General features: G+C 40.8%; 1 protein-coding gene across 4 annotated transcripts in view; it reads left to right on the top strand.

Annotated features, from left to right (window-relative positions):
• Positions 1-15,152, top strand: part of ABLIM1 (actin binding LIM protein 1) — a 213,833-nt gene that overhangs the window by 189,643 nt on the left and 9,038 nt on the right. For 3 of the 4 annotated variants that reach the window (XM_075423803.1, XM_075423801.1, XM_075423802.1), the window contains exons 13-19: positions 540-644; positions 2,983-3,030; positions 5,316-5,462; positions 7,697-7,788; positions 7,922-8,018; positions 10,132-10,193; positions 10,487-14,330. In XM_075423803.1, coding sequence (XP_075279918.1) covers positions 540-644; positions 2,983-3,030; positions 5,316-5,462; positions 7,697-7,788; positions 7,922-8,018; positions 10,132-10,193; positions 10,487-10,588 — 653 coding nt within the window. In that variant the 3' untranslated portion in view covers positions 10,589-14,330. Of the gene's footprint in view, positions 1-539; positions 645-2,982; positions 3,031-5,315; positions 5,463-7,696; positions 7,789-7,921; positions 8,019-10,131; positions 10,194-10,486; positions 14,331-15,152 lie in introns of those variants that run through there. The other variant, XM_075423804.1, reaches the window with a different exon arrangement.

Raw genomic sequence — 15,152 nt, 5'->3', positions numbered from 1 at the left:
TTAATGCCTTTTGATATGGGCGAAGTGACCTAACAGCTATTTTCCATCTCTAGCTTCTGTATGCTTGTGGTTTAGGGAACTCTAGTAACTGCCAGCATCTGCTTCTACCTGCTTGGGGGTTGGTTTCATTTTGGGTTTGCATATCAACTACTATGCTCTGTGCCTGCAACTTTTAACTCCGAGTATCAATCTCCGTACTAAATCATTGCCAAGTAACCTTCCATTCTTCTTTTCCACGCTGTCCATCTAATCACCAGCTGCGAGCACACGGCTCCTGCCTGCATGCCGTCAGAATGAGTCAGCTGCTCAAACCTCAGCTCCAGCCTGAACATGAATTCTTGTCTCTGCAGCAATATCAGGGAAAAAAAAAGTCACCAGGGCTACCAGTTCTCGTTATTGTATTTATATTTTTGATTCAACTTCTTTTCCCCTGGAGGTTTTGATTCCACCGATTTTGTTTGGGTTTGATTGGGCTTGCTTTTTTCTTTTTTTATTGCTCTCCCTCTTCTCATTTTGTTTTCTCCATTCTTTCATTGGAGGCAATGAGCCGTCCAGCGGCCGGAACTCCCCTGTCCCTTATCGGCCCGACAGCCGCCCTCTCACTCCAACTTACGCTCAGGCCCCTAAACATTTCCATGTTCCAGGTAGGAGCTGGCACTGTACGTGTCTCGGTGTCCTGTCACAGTGTAGAATGTAGCCTTTGTAACTTTTGTCTTGTCTCCATCCTTTCACGCTGTTTACCATGGGGTGCACCCGCAGGGTTTGGAACTGCCTGCTCCTGGGCTAGCTGAGAGCAGCAGTGAGTTGGGAAATGGGGGCGGTTCGTTGTGATTTTTACCTGTTCTGTTGGTCAGGTGTTTGGCTGTTAGAATGCCTTGGTTTTCAGGGTCTGATGATGGCCTGAGAGCTGGATGGGAGCTATGTAGGGCTTGATTTTTTTTTTTCCCCAGTTGCACCAGCTGAGCACTAACGTAACTCTAACTTTGGAGGAGTTGGTTCTGATTCACAGCGGCATGCAGAGAAGAGCTGACCAGTGAGCCATTACTTACATTGTTCGTTCAGATTGCTGTGACTTGTTTCAGTCTTGAACCCAACAGGTATAGTTTAGTGTTCATTTGTTGTTTTTTTTAAAGCAGGTGAGGATGTTTCTTTACTTGTTTTGTGCAGTGGCTTGGTGTCCTCAGAGAGACCTGCAGATCCATAAGGATATGTGTGCCTTAGGATGTCCTCTCTATAAAGGGTAGTGTCTGTTTTGAAGTGAGCTGCACAGTTCTTCCAGCCTCCAAGAAGATAATTTGCCTTGGATTTTGGTGGGATGAGGGTGTATGTCCCTAGGGTTGTGGACATGCATCTTCTGACTGCCTCGGTGCTAGCTGAAAGCCACCTTACATCCAGTTATTCTTCAGGTCCCGTTCAGTCTAGTATCCCTTCGCAGTGGCGGAGGTTACTGCTCTCCCTCCCTTCCTCAGACCTGGCAGATAAACTGTGGGAACTTCCCTGTCAGTCAGGGTGACCTGGCTTGGCTAAGGCCGGCTGGTTTAACTGCTTAAGCGAACCTGGCTCACTTTGACTTGCGTAAGCTATTGCATGAACAGCTCTGCGTAATAATCTCTGGCGTGGTGGGAGAGTGGTCCTCTGCAGCCAGCGCAGCGCAGCCACAGAAGGAGCTGCGTTCCTGTCCTCCTTACGGCTTTCTGGTATGGACGTGCGCAAAAGTACTGCATGACTACCCTTGTAGTGCTTACACCTGTTTGCTGGTTGGGCAGCCATAACAGATCACGAACAGGAACGAAAGACCTCAGTGTCTTTGCGTGCAGTGAATTTGCCGGTTTAGTCAAGGAGGTGGGGTTCTGCAGAGTCAGATCTGTCTCTGTTTCCACAGATTCCTAGGTTTAGCTTTCCTTAATGCCAAAGGCGAAGTTGGCTGCTGTAGCACTTTAATTGGATCTGCAACACACAGCGTGTATTTCTAAAGTGCTTTTTTGTCTTCCATTCTAATGTAACTGAAAACTTTTTTTCAGGCAGTATGAAGTAGGAAAATGGGTTTCTGACATTTGTTTTCTAGTTCCCAGTAGCTCATTTTGGTCTTCTTATAAGATTTTGACAGATTTTTGCACAGTAGAGCTGATTTTGGATTAACTTTTGCATTTGTAGCTGTGCTGAATACATGAAGTATTAGCTTGGGTGGGGAGGTAGTTTAGAACAAACTGGCTCCTGTCTTAGATTATTGGTTGCAAAAATATGATATCCTTTAGACAGGCTGTAGATTTACTGCGTTAGAGTTCCCTAATTGTTTTTATTCTGATTTACATTGATAATGTGCAATGTGGTGGGCCTTACATAAAGAAATTACAAAAAAAAAAGAAATAAAATCTGTCCTTGTGGTTTGAGAATGAGTAGTATAGCAGTTAACACTGCGTAAAGCATCCCTTTGACTCACTGAAGTGTAGCTGTTGTTGACTGTTCAAGACAGTGTATTGGGCAGCTATTTTATTCTCTGGATTTTGAAGTGAAGTGTAGACTCACTGCATTCTCCTCTGCCCAATCCAGCCAGCCAGCTGGAAAGAAAATTGAGCTGTTATGACTGAAGCACGATTTTCCTCAAAAGTGATTTGGGGTGGCTTTCCCCGAATGGCTTGCATCTTAACCATTGAAACGTCTCGCTTGTTTGCGTTCCCTCTCTAGCTTTTATCCCACTGAGAATCTTCTGAATGTTTGAAATGAATGGTTCATGACTTGGATGCATCCACATGTTGCAGAATCAGCTCCAAAGGACTTCATACCACATGTCTTTGACTTTCACTTGTTCTTATGTTTTCTGTTCTTTAAATAATCTGATTTTGTATAATACTAGAAATAGCTTTCTGGCTTTTTCTAGTGCTACATCCTTGATTTGGTCTGTCTGTTGTAGTGTTGGCGTTATCTTTATGAACAACTGAAGTAGTTTTCATATTCCTATTTTTCTGTTTCTCAATTTCACAGATCAAGGTGTCAACATTTACAGAAAACCACCAATCTACAAACAACATGGTAAATGATCTTTCTCTTTTTATTTCAAAACTGGAGTGTCAGCTAAGTGAAAAAGCATGCAGACTAGTGAAAAGCATCAGTGTTTACTTTGTAAGCATTAAAAATTAGAAGTTCAAGCTTGAAACAAGTGTTACTGCATGTCCTGCTGAGTGATATGTTTTAAAGCTGCTTGTTTCATTTGGATCATATGGTATAAATCTTGGCCACGTTGATAATAATGGCAAAATTGTCATTAACTGGGATTTTGCTGTCTCTTTATCATTATGATGCCTTCCTGTGTTTCACTTCTTTAAGTTTATATTTTCAGAATACAGGTACTGATGTTAAAATGGAATAACAACAGTCTGTTCTCTGACAGACACTTGATGGAACTTCCTTATTTTAAACAGACAAAGTACAATAATTGATTTCAACAGCAAAGATGAGGATGTTGCTATCAGACTGGAATTCCAAATGTACCCATGGCTTTAAATAAGAATCTTTAGTTATTGAAGGTAATATAGGTGACATATCACTGAAGGGGCTAATTTGATTCTCAAGCCCTGTGCTGTAGCTTAGGCGGTACTCTGTGCTTGTTTTTTCTGAGTTGGACAACAGTGTTGGTGCTTCAATCTTTCAGGTGTAGACGTTGTTATAGCAAGTCTGACATAACAGTGATGGCAGAAGCCCACTGCCGTGCCAGTCTGCAGCGTTGCCGAGCAAGGTCCCAGCTGTAACAGAGTGTGTTTGCTCTTCCCTCCTGCTGTGAACAGAAAACGTTGAATAGGAGATGATTTTTATGCAGTGTGGTGAAGGACTGACGACTCCACTTTTTAAAGACTTTGAGTTTGCATCCCTTTGCAGACCCTGTATCCAATGAAATGTATTTAGAGTTAAGTAATAAATTAGCAGTGCTCTACAGGGTTTAGGTGCACAGCTGGCTGAGAGCCACGGAGCTGAGATGATTAGGAAAGCCTGGGAAGTCCACTCTGTAGTCAGCAGTGAGCATTGCAAATAACACTGCTGGTGGTTTTACATCAGGGTTTTTTCCTCTTTCTTTTTTAAGTTTCAAAACATATGCTCATTTTGGAAAAAGTCTTAACATTATTTTTGTTTATTTTTATGGTTTTAATGTATCTTCTCACCTCCCATTAACATGTGAATGTTTAACCACTGACATCACCAATTCTAACACGTAAGTACTGTTTGAAGTCATGCTTTTGTAAACTCTGACCAGCTTCCTCCATACCTGCAATTATGCTTAGAGTTTCCCAATCGTAAAATGCTCAGAATTCCCAACAATATCTAATACCGATGTTTCTAAACTACCCTGAACATGTTGGATGAGCAACACAGTGCTTCACTTGGTTAACAGATGTCCTTCTGTTTAAAAAAGAAAAAAGAGAAAAGGAAAAAAAAGTCCAGAATTCTTGATTCTGACGTGATAGCTTCATATAAGAGAAGGTGATTTGAGCTAACAGTTTGCAGATAAGAGGTAGTTAAGGCTGGTTTTAATGTAAACTGAATCCTATTGGATTTTTTTCTTTTTAATGTCAAGAAGTGAAAGCCATAATGCACATCCTCATGTACTTTAAGAGATTGGCTTAGACTGGAATCTTAGGTAGATGAGATATGAGATCACTGCTGAGATATTTTGTGGGTGAGGTTCATTTCATTGCAAGTGCCTTCCCCTGCCAAGTTGATCTGAATGGAGTTTAATATTTATTAATAAATTCACATCTGCTTTTACTACTACTGCATGCTAATAAGCAAGGACATGCAGCAGAAAAAATCCGCTGGTTAAATGAACATACTTGTTTCAGATTTCTTTATTCTGCAGCTTTTCACAGAAACATAGGAAATAATTAGCATCAGTAGAGTTAAAATTAATGCTGTTCCTGTGAACTATTTGTTTTCTTGCCCTAGAGGCAATACAGAGCAGTACATAAACCTGGTTTCATCTTCACTAGTAATGAGCTGGCCTTAGGAGATATTGACAAATGCTGTTGGATTGGATTTTCTTACTCTTGCCTGATCATTCTAACACTGTGCAACCCTAGTGAAATCCAAAGCCGATTTGGGGTTATTTTGGGGGTGGGGATGGGGGAGGAGAGAAAGGGTTGATTCCAATCTGTTGGCAAGGGAAATACATTACTTTGCTTCACATTGCAATTAGAAAAGCGAAACATGAAAGTGTTTGCTTTTGAAAATTAACTTCATGTAAAGTATAAAATTTTGCCGAAATAAGGAAGACCTTTATATTGATACACATTATTACATAGCTAAGTTCCCTGATTGCCATCTAGATGCAGCTGCTTTGGCAGCACAGAACAAGTCCTCCGAGGATATCATCAAGTCCTCCAAGTTCCCAGCAGCTCATGCACCAGCACCCAACGAGATACCAAAGATTGAGACGGACCACTGGCCAGGTCCTCCCTCCCTTGCCGCCATAGGTATGCAAGAAAAAACGATACAAGCGATGTGGCTTGAAAGGTACTGGTAACCAAAGCAGATTAATACTGGAGCTGTAAAAATGGGTAGTGAAGACTGTGTCCACTCCAGGTGTTCGCCACAAAGTGCGGATCTTCTGGTGAGACCTCTGAGTATCTGTGAATTTAAAACTATTGAAGAGCGTTGAGTAGGAGAGGTTTTGCTAAAGCACTTCAGAATTGATCACAGAGATATTAACCCATGGACTAATTATATGAACTGCCATGCAGTAGCTTAAAAGATGTAGCGTGTCACACAAGCCTGACTTCTTTCAGTTATTATCTATTTAGTCGTTTAGTCCTAAGGTAGTAGCAAATATTCCACAGAAAATACAATTGCTTCCAGCCACATGATTAATTTCATGGCAAGAAGCAATGACTGAAGTGGAACAATTAACGGACTAAAAAAGTCCTGGTTTTCAGAGTTACTGTTTCTACAGACTTTGTATTTTTGTTCTGTGTTGTAGCACTATGGGTATCTTATTTTCTTTTCTTTAAATCATGTGCATCATCATTTTTCAATTTCTTTTGTATTTTTTTTTCCTCAGTTATTTTTCATTGACCCCAATAGCATAAAGTAAGCTGTCTAGCCTGGTTCATTTATGAAGTCATGTCTGAAACACTGAAGGTGTTGCCTGTTTCAAATTTCTGTGAAGGAGTGTAGGGTTTTCATCGCTATGGGATTTTCATAGAAGTGCTAGGAGAGGAGACACAGGGTGGGAGAGCTCAGTGGCCAAATGAAAGGGCTGCATATGCGGTGGCAATTTTTTGAAAACTTCCTTTATACAGGATTGCAATCTGACAAATATTACAGTCACAGTGATAGCACCTACATGCTTGAAATTCTCCTGATGATGCTTGTGAGAACTACAGCATTATTATGCCATGTGTCTGAGGCGGAGCCTTTGGTGGAAATTTTGGCTCTCAGCTCTGTCTCTAGGCAGTGGTTAACAACTTTCAATTGTTCCCAGTAAAACTGCTTTGTGTATTGGCTATCAGGTGGTTTTGTTACACCCGAGAAACTAAACAGGACTGTTTCAAAACTATAAAGATAAAAATGTGTTTATGGATGTGTTTTATTCAGAAATAAAAAGGCATCACACAAGATTAATCACTAAACACAAACCCCCAAGCCCCAGGTTTTTCAGTGTGTTTGATTTTCTGAGTGTGGTATTTTACTTACAGAGCTAGAATGAGCTCAGCTGTCACAAAAATGAGTGTTCTGCTATTGTACTGAAAAGTCTTGCAAAAGCCTGAGACACCAAACAAAATAATAAATAATTTGAATACAAACAAATAATTTCACTGTGAGTTTTTTCTCTCTTAATATTAGCATCAATTTAGCACTGCTGTACAAAACATTTACTTGATATAAACCTTCTGATACTTTAGTTGCAGAACTGAGTTTTCATTCGGATAAAACACGGAGTTTATCTAGCATAGGGCTGGTGAATAACTATATCAGGAAATAGCCTGTGCAGAAAAAAAACACAGCTGCTGTTGTAATGTTTGCAGCAATATCATATTCTGTGTATTCATGGAAGTTTCCTAGTGTCCACATTGGACTATTTCTTAAGAATATTCAAGAAAATAAAGATTATTCAACAAAATTAAGGAACTAAAATGTAGAACACCTGTGTCTAAATTAATTTTATCTTTATCCAATGGATCACACTAGATTGCTTCATTTTAGACTAAAAATAATGCCTTGTTCATTCCAAATACGTGTGTCCATTTAGGAGATTAGTGTAGTTTAATTTTCCATTTGAAATGTTAATTCAGATTTCCTTTTTTGAGTCTAGATAAAAGTATACATGTAAATCAGACTTTGTTTTCAGCCACCGGTACAGTCACTGGTGCCATTAAACCCCATGCTTCCAGAACTAGCAATTTGAGCTCTTCTTTTCTATTACATTGATTCCTGGCTGTTGTGTCCAGGACTGTTGCTTGGTTTGGAACCGATGTGCAGTTTAACTTCTTGCTAATTTTATAAGCAGGCTGATAGCCATAGGGCAGGCTATCTGAGTGAGTTTTATTAAGACAGAATTTTGAAAAAGTCTTTTGAGTCTGCAGGAAAATACTGCTTTGTTTATTCAGTAAATCAAACTGACGAGTATTTTGAACTCGCATTGAGATCTTCAAGCTGCGGTTGAACTGATACACAAAGTGCTCTCTGTGCTGTGGTTTTGTGGAAGCAGGAGCTGACATGAGACGCAGATCAAGTGGAAGAGAGGAGGATGATGAGGAGCTACAGAGACGCCGGCAGCTGCAGGAGGAGCAGCTCATGAAGGTGGTTATAAGCTTATCTTCGTGCTGTTTCTGAACACCATCCGAAATGTGCCCCTATGTTTTCTCTAAGCAATTTCTGATAATGCCTCCATCAGCTTTATTTTATTGATACATTTTTTAATTGCCATTTATAGCTCAACTCTGGTCTGGGACAACTGATACTGAAAGAAGAGATGGAAAAGGAGAGTCGCGATAGGTCAGCCCTTTCTGCCAGTCGTTACGATTCTCCAGGTAATTCATGTAGGCAATAAAGCTAATAATGAACACCACGTATATGCGTCTCAAGCGGTCTCCCAGAAGAGAGACCACTGGGAAGACTGCTTGATATGTGTGTTTGTGGTCTTCTCCCCTGAAAGAGTGGTCTAATTCATTAGCTGGTGAGGGGAGGAATGTTGTGGTTGTGCTTTAATTAGAAGAAATATGAGATTGAGGATTTTAATGCAATTTTGAGGAGAGAGATTTTCTAATATAGATAACGAGTGATGTAGAATATTTAGGGACTATTACATCACACATATGCTAATAGGCTGGGTTATTAAATTACAATAACACGTTTTGCTTAAACCAGTGGCTCCTATCACTGTTTACTCTCTCCTCTCAGCGACAGAAAATCAGCAACATTTACTAGTGGGGCTGCATATTCTAAACACAGCCAGTGGTTTGGCCTTGGCTGACATTTTGGTTGGGGGTATTCTGTTCCAGAGCAAAAGCACAGAAGTCAACTTTGGTTAACTGGTGGCTTGGATTCTTGGCCTCATTGCACATTTCGATACACATCTGTGGCCTTCTCAGATCTCCAGAGAAGCGTTTAGGGATTTTATTTCACTCTCTTCATCCACCGGTCATTGTAGCACAGCAGCTGTACTTCAAGCCAAGAAGGGACAAGATGAGTCTCTCTGGAGTCATCCACTGGAGTAGCTGCCAAGCAAACTAAGATCTCCTTGTCGTGGAGAGAATGTCTGTGGCTCTCCCTCGCTACCTGTAATGTTGGTAGGGCCAGAGTCTACCTGCTCAACTCAAAGCTCATGACTTTGTTATTAGCATTAGCACAGGTTAGAGGATGCTTTTATTGGAGATGTGTCCATCTCTCTTTGCAGTGATTACCAGTGCAGTCATTAGTTGCATTTTGTGGAATCAGTGGTACCTTTCCCAAAGCTGCTTGTTGCTGGCTACAACAGTGCCTCAAGTTCTGCATTCCCTGCCCTTCTGTGGTACAAATAACATTAAAAAAAAAAAATTGCATTCTTATATGGCGGCTCTTGTCTTAAGGAGCTGTAATAACCGTAGAGGTGCTACTGATCATTATGCTGACAGTCTTTCTATTTATCCGTCTTTTTATCTGTATTCGAAAGCACACCCTTGACATTTCCACATCGTCCTTATCTTGCTCACGCAATTTCTGAGGTCAGTGCAAATGCTGAGTTGAATGCTCCCAGATACCTTATTTCACTTTCATTTCCCATGAAAGCAGGAGTCACAGAACGCTGTTGAAACATGCCATGTTCTCAGAAATGTCACATCATGTACAGCATAGCTATAATTTTGGAGCAGAATTCCAAATTCTCAAACTTCTTTGAATTCACTCAACACTTCCCATTCTGAATGTTCTCCTGGTGAAGTCAGTACCAAAACCTCTGTCAATTACAATGTTACAGGACGGAAGCTAATAGCCTTTTCTCCTTTGTAGCGAAAAATGGCAAGCTGAAGCACATCAACATAGAGAAAATCCATAAACATAGAGGAAATCGAGTGTGCTAGTCATGCACCAGCACAAGCTGGGAGCATGAGTGCAGTAATGGTTGCAGTAGGAAGAATAGAAAGGCAAATTCATGAGAGGTTCAGAGAGCATGATGATATATAAACCATGCATGCCACTTAGGAGCATGGACCTGCATCAGGGACATAACAGGGAACCTATCCAGTCAAACACTGCTGATCTTGGATTTTACTGATCCTTTATCTTGGTCCCATCATAAGATGCACAGCAATAGATTATCTAGCTAAGGACTAAAAAGTCATTTTGCTCTGCTGTCTGATCCTTGAGCCTTACTTTCAGCTCAGTAGAGGCCACTTTGATTTTGAGCCTGGCAAAAATCACAGTGTCCTTTCTTGATGACCTGCCACCATGGCATGACAAAGCAGAGTGTAATTTACAGAGAGTATGGAAGGTTGTGATGAGTCTTGGGCTGAGGTGTGAGTTTCTTAAAGCCAGTGTGTCTCGGTTGTGTATAGGCTTCGCTCTTTTAACTGTGTTTTTTATGCTAGTTGTTTCCTCAAATGTTCTTGGTTTTGAATTTCCTTGGGATTTTTCCAGTAAAAGATTTTTCCCTTCCTCATTCAACAGCACATGGTTCAGCCTCCAAAACATCTTCTCTCCCTGGCTATGGAAAAAATGGACTACACAGGGTAAGGCAATAGCAATTGAGAGAAGCAAAAGATGGTTGTAATTATCCATGGTATTTATTTCTGTATTAACTGTATTGGATTTTTAGTTTGGTCAGGCTTTCTTATAAGACCATCTGAAGTCAGACAAAACCTAATTTCCCTTCCCACAAACTCCATTGTTGAAAAGGCAAGAAAGCTTGTGAAAATTGAGGGGAAAAAAAGGCTTAAAGCAATTTGTTACTTCCCATATACCAACCTGCTTGTGAAGTCATGAACTGTGAATTTATGTGCCTGTCCCTCTTTTGCTGTTACAGCCGGTGTCTACAGATTTTGGTCAGTACAACAGTTATGGGGATGTGAGTGGTGGTGTTAGAGGTAAGGCTGAGGAGCCTTTTTACATGCCACTTCATTACTGAACATGTTGTGATGTTTGATGGTTTCTGCTGTTTTATTTTGAAGTTGTAGATGTGGTTTAGCATTGGTGCAAATGGAAAGCAGATAATTACCGTGTTTTCTTTCACTGAAAATTACCATCCGCTGCACAGTCTGAGAGAATGTGCCACAGTGAAGAAAGGAGGATAATGTCTTCTAATCCCCGTTGCTGCTCATAATTTTTGTTATGACTTTGAGCTAGATATCAGTCATTGCCTAATAAAAAATAACAATATTTATGAAAATTATGAAACTTTGAGAGTTAATGTTTTGAAATGGTTTGAGCTGAGAGAGAGAGGCTAGTTATCTCCAAAGTGAGATTGATCCTGACTGTCTTAGATACCCTATGATCAGGCATCTTCTCTTGGTGCTTTTGTCTCCTTATAGACTGTGGAGGCATCTAGACAGCTACCTGATGGCAGAGGTTAGGTGGGGTGAATCCTGCTCTATTTTAGTTGGCTATTTCTTCACTTGATTGTGATTTTGTGCTTCTTAATGTTTCCAAAGTGACTCGATTTTCCTGAATGAGAAGCCTGCTCAAAATGAAAAAGACTGCAATGTTTGGAGTGTTTGACTCTTTACAAACTTAAGTCCAAAAGTAAGAAGGTTGCTGGCCCTAAAGGATCGGGTGGGATTTTGAAAAGGTCAGGTAGACCACAAGACACAAGGAGTATCTTGTAGATTGTGACCAGTTCCTGTTCTTCTGCAGTCTAAAGCTGATTTCTCTTTTGCTTTTCAGATTTCCAGGTAGAGTACAGGTTTTCATCAATCAACTGACAACAGAACGAAAAGCACCTACTTTGTTGTTGAAGTTTGAATTTCTGCTACAGGGAAGGGTTTCTTAAGACAATAGCTTGGATTTTCCTGCATGTTTAAGCATAATCACCAATGTAGATGCTTACCAACAGAAAACAGGCACAACCTCAGATTCCTCCTTGTTACCTCCCAGAGCTGGGTTGAGACAGCTCACACCAGTTCTGTGACTTGCTCTGTACAATCCACTGTCTGTCGATACATGAGTTATCTGTATTAGTCCTCCCTGGACAGCTAAGGGTGGATTGATTTCCAGCCTCTCTAGTACTGACCCCAGGGACATATAGAAAGTCTTCTTCTGGAGGCAGTTTTCTCCCATACCAGGAGCCTTGAACTCCTCATTTTTACCCTGGAATTTGCTCTTCAGACAAGATGGCTGATCAATAGTTTTCTGCAGTGCTGCCATTGCAGATGAGCCAGTAAGAGGTGTACTTGCAGATACAAACCCTTTTACTCCAAATCCTGGCTGCAGGGTTTTTCACAGAGTGGTTTGAGTCTGTCCAGCTCCGCAGCACAATCACAATATGAAATGGCAATTTAAGAAAGAATTACTTGGATAATTTTGTTCATGGTGTATCAAAATCATGAAAAATAGAAAGAGAATAAGGTCATGGGAAGAGAGAGGAGTTGTACGTGTATTGTGCTCAAAATGCATTGGAATTTCATTAGGAAAAGTACCTGTGTCAAAACTGCACCTTTTTACCCTTTTCCCTGTGTGTGTTCACAGTAAAAATTTCCCATTGTAGAGAAAAAGAAAGTCCCCTAGCTGATAGAGTGACAGGAAGGAAAGCCCGGCGGTGCAAGAGTGCTTTGTATGCTGTTGGGTGGGAGCTGAATTAATGCTGCTGCGTATTTGGCCAGAGAAGAACCCTACTTAGTCAGTGGGGTGGGAAAGGGCCCACCACTCTCTCATGGGGTCCCCAGGTCCACCTGGGAAGTGGTGTTGGTAGGCTCAGTGGGGAGCTGTCGCCAGCCTGAGCAGTGACAGAAGGCTGTGGTGGCAGAGAGTTTGGAAGGATCCCTCTGCGTGCCTCAGAGGGGTGGTAAACAGTAGGCAGGGCAATGATCTATATGAGAAGACTAAGTATTAAGACTTGAAGGAAGTCTCAGGGCAAATTCACCTTTGTTTTCACCACTACTTGAGTGCCTTTACCCTCTGTGTGTGTAACCTATGTGTCTGATGTATACCTGTATCTGATGCAGTCCCTTCCGGATGGTCATGTCCCTGGAATGAGAATGGACAGAGGAGTATCTATGCCTAACATGTTGGAGCCAAAGGCAAGTGCAGATGTTATTCACTTTCCTTCAAGACAGTGAAGATTTGACTGTGAAATGCAGATAAAATATGGGAAATGTCGTAGTTCCCTTGTTTTTCTTTACCTCGCCTCCGTCCCTGCTCCTCATGTGCCAGACCTCTCCCTTTGTGCCGGGCTGTGCCTGTTACAGGTGGTGTCCTGGGGCGGGCGGAGGGCAGCCCAGCCGTGCTGCTTGGGCTAAGGAGGCTTTTCTAGAGGCAAAACAAAGATACTGCAGATGCTCAATAGCTTGTTCTCTGCCAGGCTTGCACCAGCTAAAACAGCTAAAACTCGATGGGAAACTCTCAGATCTGGCAGGTTGGAAAAACGATGCAGAATATTGTGGCTCACAACACACTGTTGAGGCTGTCTTCATTTAAAAAATTAACGAAATACATGGATCTTTGTTTCGGATTGGAAATTAGATACTTACACGTCTGTCTGGATCTGTTCTTTAGCTCTCAGCACTGTTTTGCCTGACACCGTTCAATAATGTTGAATTCCCTCGATAAGAAATTCTTCAGGAGATTTATTGGAAAAAGAGGCAGTGTCAGCTGAATATAATTTAAGATATAAATTAAAATGTTTTTGCAGCTCTGTCTAGAGATGCCTGAGTCAAAAATGAACATAATATATAGAAGGGATTCAACCAGCGCTGCACTTTAAATCTTATAACTTTGTCTGTTGCCGGTGAACCTTCCAAAAAATCATGATTTTGCCAATGTTACAAGGACCGGCATTTCTGCAGTTAAGTGAGGAACTTGTTTTGCAAACCAGATTACTACTTGTGCTTCCGAGTCACCTCCAGACAAACTGTACAAGGCAATAACCCTAGCTTTATAAGCTGAGATCCCAGTGCAATGTATATTAACAAATGTTTTTATATATTATATAAATAAGAACTGGGGGGCATCCCCAGCTCCTGAGATACTACTTTTTATTCCAAATAATTTATCTTTCAGTGCAATAGAAATCCTTACAGCCACCACTGCTGTTGATGCACCCAGTGATTTGGAATGTTACTTTGGGTGACAAATTCTGTCAGTATTATTAGTGACAAGATTTGTGGGAATTTTCATGAGATAATAGGTCACTTCCTGTTGATGTTTCTAAAGGTGGTGCCAGACCCTCAGCCTGTGTGAACTGGCAGTATGTTTATTCACGTCAATGGTCCAACACCAACTTAAACCTGATAAAGTAAAAGAAGCGAGCTCAAAATCAGCATGAAAGACATGAAAAGTGAAAATTAATAAACTTAAGAATGACCAAATCTTACCAAATGATGTGCCAGAAAGGACAGAATTTGTGCATCCTGCCACCCCAGACTGAGACATGCCTTGTTGTGAATATCTAAATATAAAATGTACTTATGCCCATAGATCTTGACTTAAACTCTGCCTGTTTAAATATGAGAAGTTACATTTTAGTTTCCTATAATGCTGTATATGGTAGCCGTTTCCAGTATGAAACATAAACAATGTAATTCAAAGTATAGACTTCATTGTACGATTGTGACAATGTCAGAATCTCCTAAGAATCTTATCTTACAGTTGGTATGTAAGCACACGTTATTTAAATTATTATTACTTACAATAAACTCAGTGGTGTGTTCATTGATGCCTGAATCTTATTTATTGTATTTCTGAAAAGTTCATTGGGATAATTGTTGACAATGAAATGAACTTAATTGCCTAGAACTACGTGAAGGTCGATTAGTCTGAATTTCTTCTGACGTTAAAATAATTGAATTAATAGCATTTGGTAATAGCTCAGCTGTCTCTCCAGGACAGTTTTGGTGGTCTCACTCTTGTTCCAGTGGGCAAGTAAGACGAGACCCATAAATAACAGTGAAGGCTGAGTCAATCACCACTGAAATCTGCAGAAAAACTTCATTGGCTTCAGTAGGGGTTGGATGAGGACCTCGCTGGGAATGTTGTTGTCCTACTCGGCAATGAGAAAGGCTAGAGAGGGGCTCTGTCAGATGGAACATGAGCTCTCGTAAGTCATTCCAGGCATTTCTGGAAGTGTCTGCCCAAGGAAAAAATCCTAAAATAGAGTTTTATTTGCCAGGGATGACTCCAGAAACTGATTTTAAGACGTGATTTTCTGAAATCCTTTCTAAGCAGCATTGTTTCTGTTGAAGTGATTTGAGACTCACTGATAGTAAAGATTTTGCTTCGAACAGAGAACCTGTAAAACAAAAGTAAAATCATTTATGCATTCAGGAATTGATGATTGTCCGATAACTGATTTGTGTAATTTCTGGACATTCTTTGCAATGTAAAGAGAAAGCATAGCAAATGTTAAGAGGAGATGTGCTGGACACATGGTCTTCTGAAGCAGATGAAGGTGTGTAAGAAAAATAGGTCTACAGAAGTGTCTCCTTTAACCCATGTGTGTATTGCACAGCCAACAAGCACAGTGGGCAATTGTTTGAATT

This window comes from Opisthocomus hoazin, chromosome 6 (assembly GCF_030867145.1).
Source record: "Opisthocomus hoazin isolate bOpiHoa1 chromosome 6, bOpiHoa1.hap1, whole genome shotgun sequence".
Classification (NCBI taxonomy): domain Eukaryota; kingdom Metazoa; phylum Chordata; class Aves; order Opisthocomiformes; family Opisthocomidae; genus Opisthocomus; species Opisthocomus hoazin.
The sequence above is the reverse complement of the archived record's forward strand: the minus strand, read 5'-3'. Positions and strand labels throughout refer to the sequence as shown.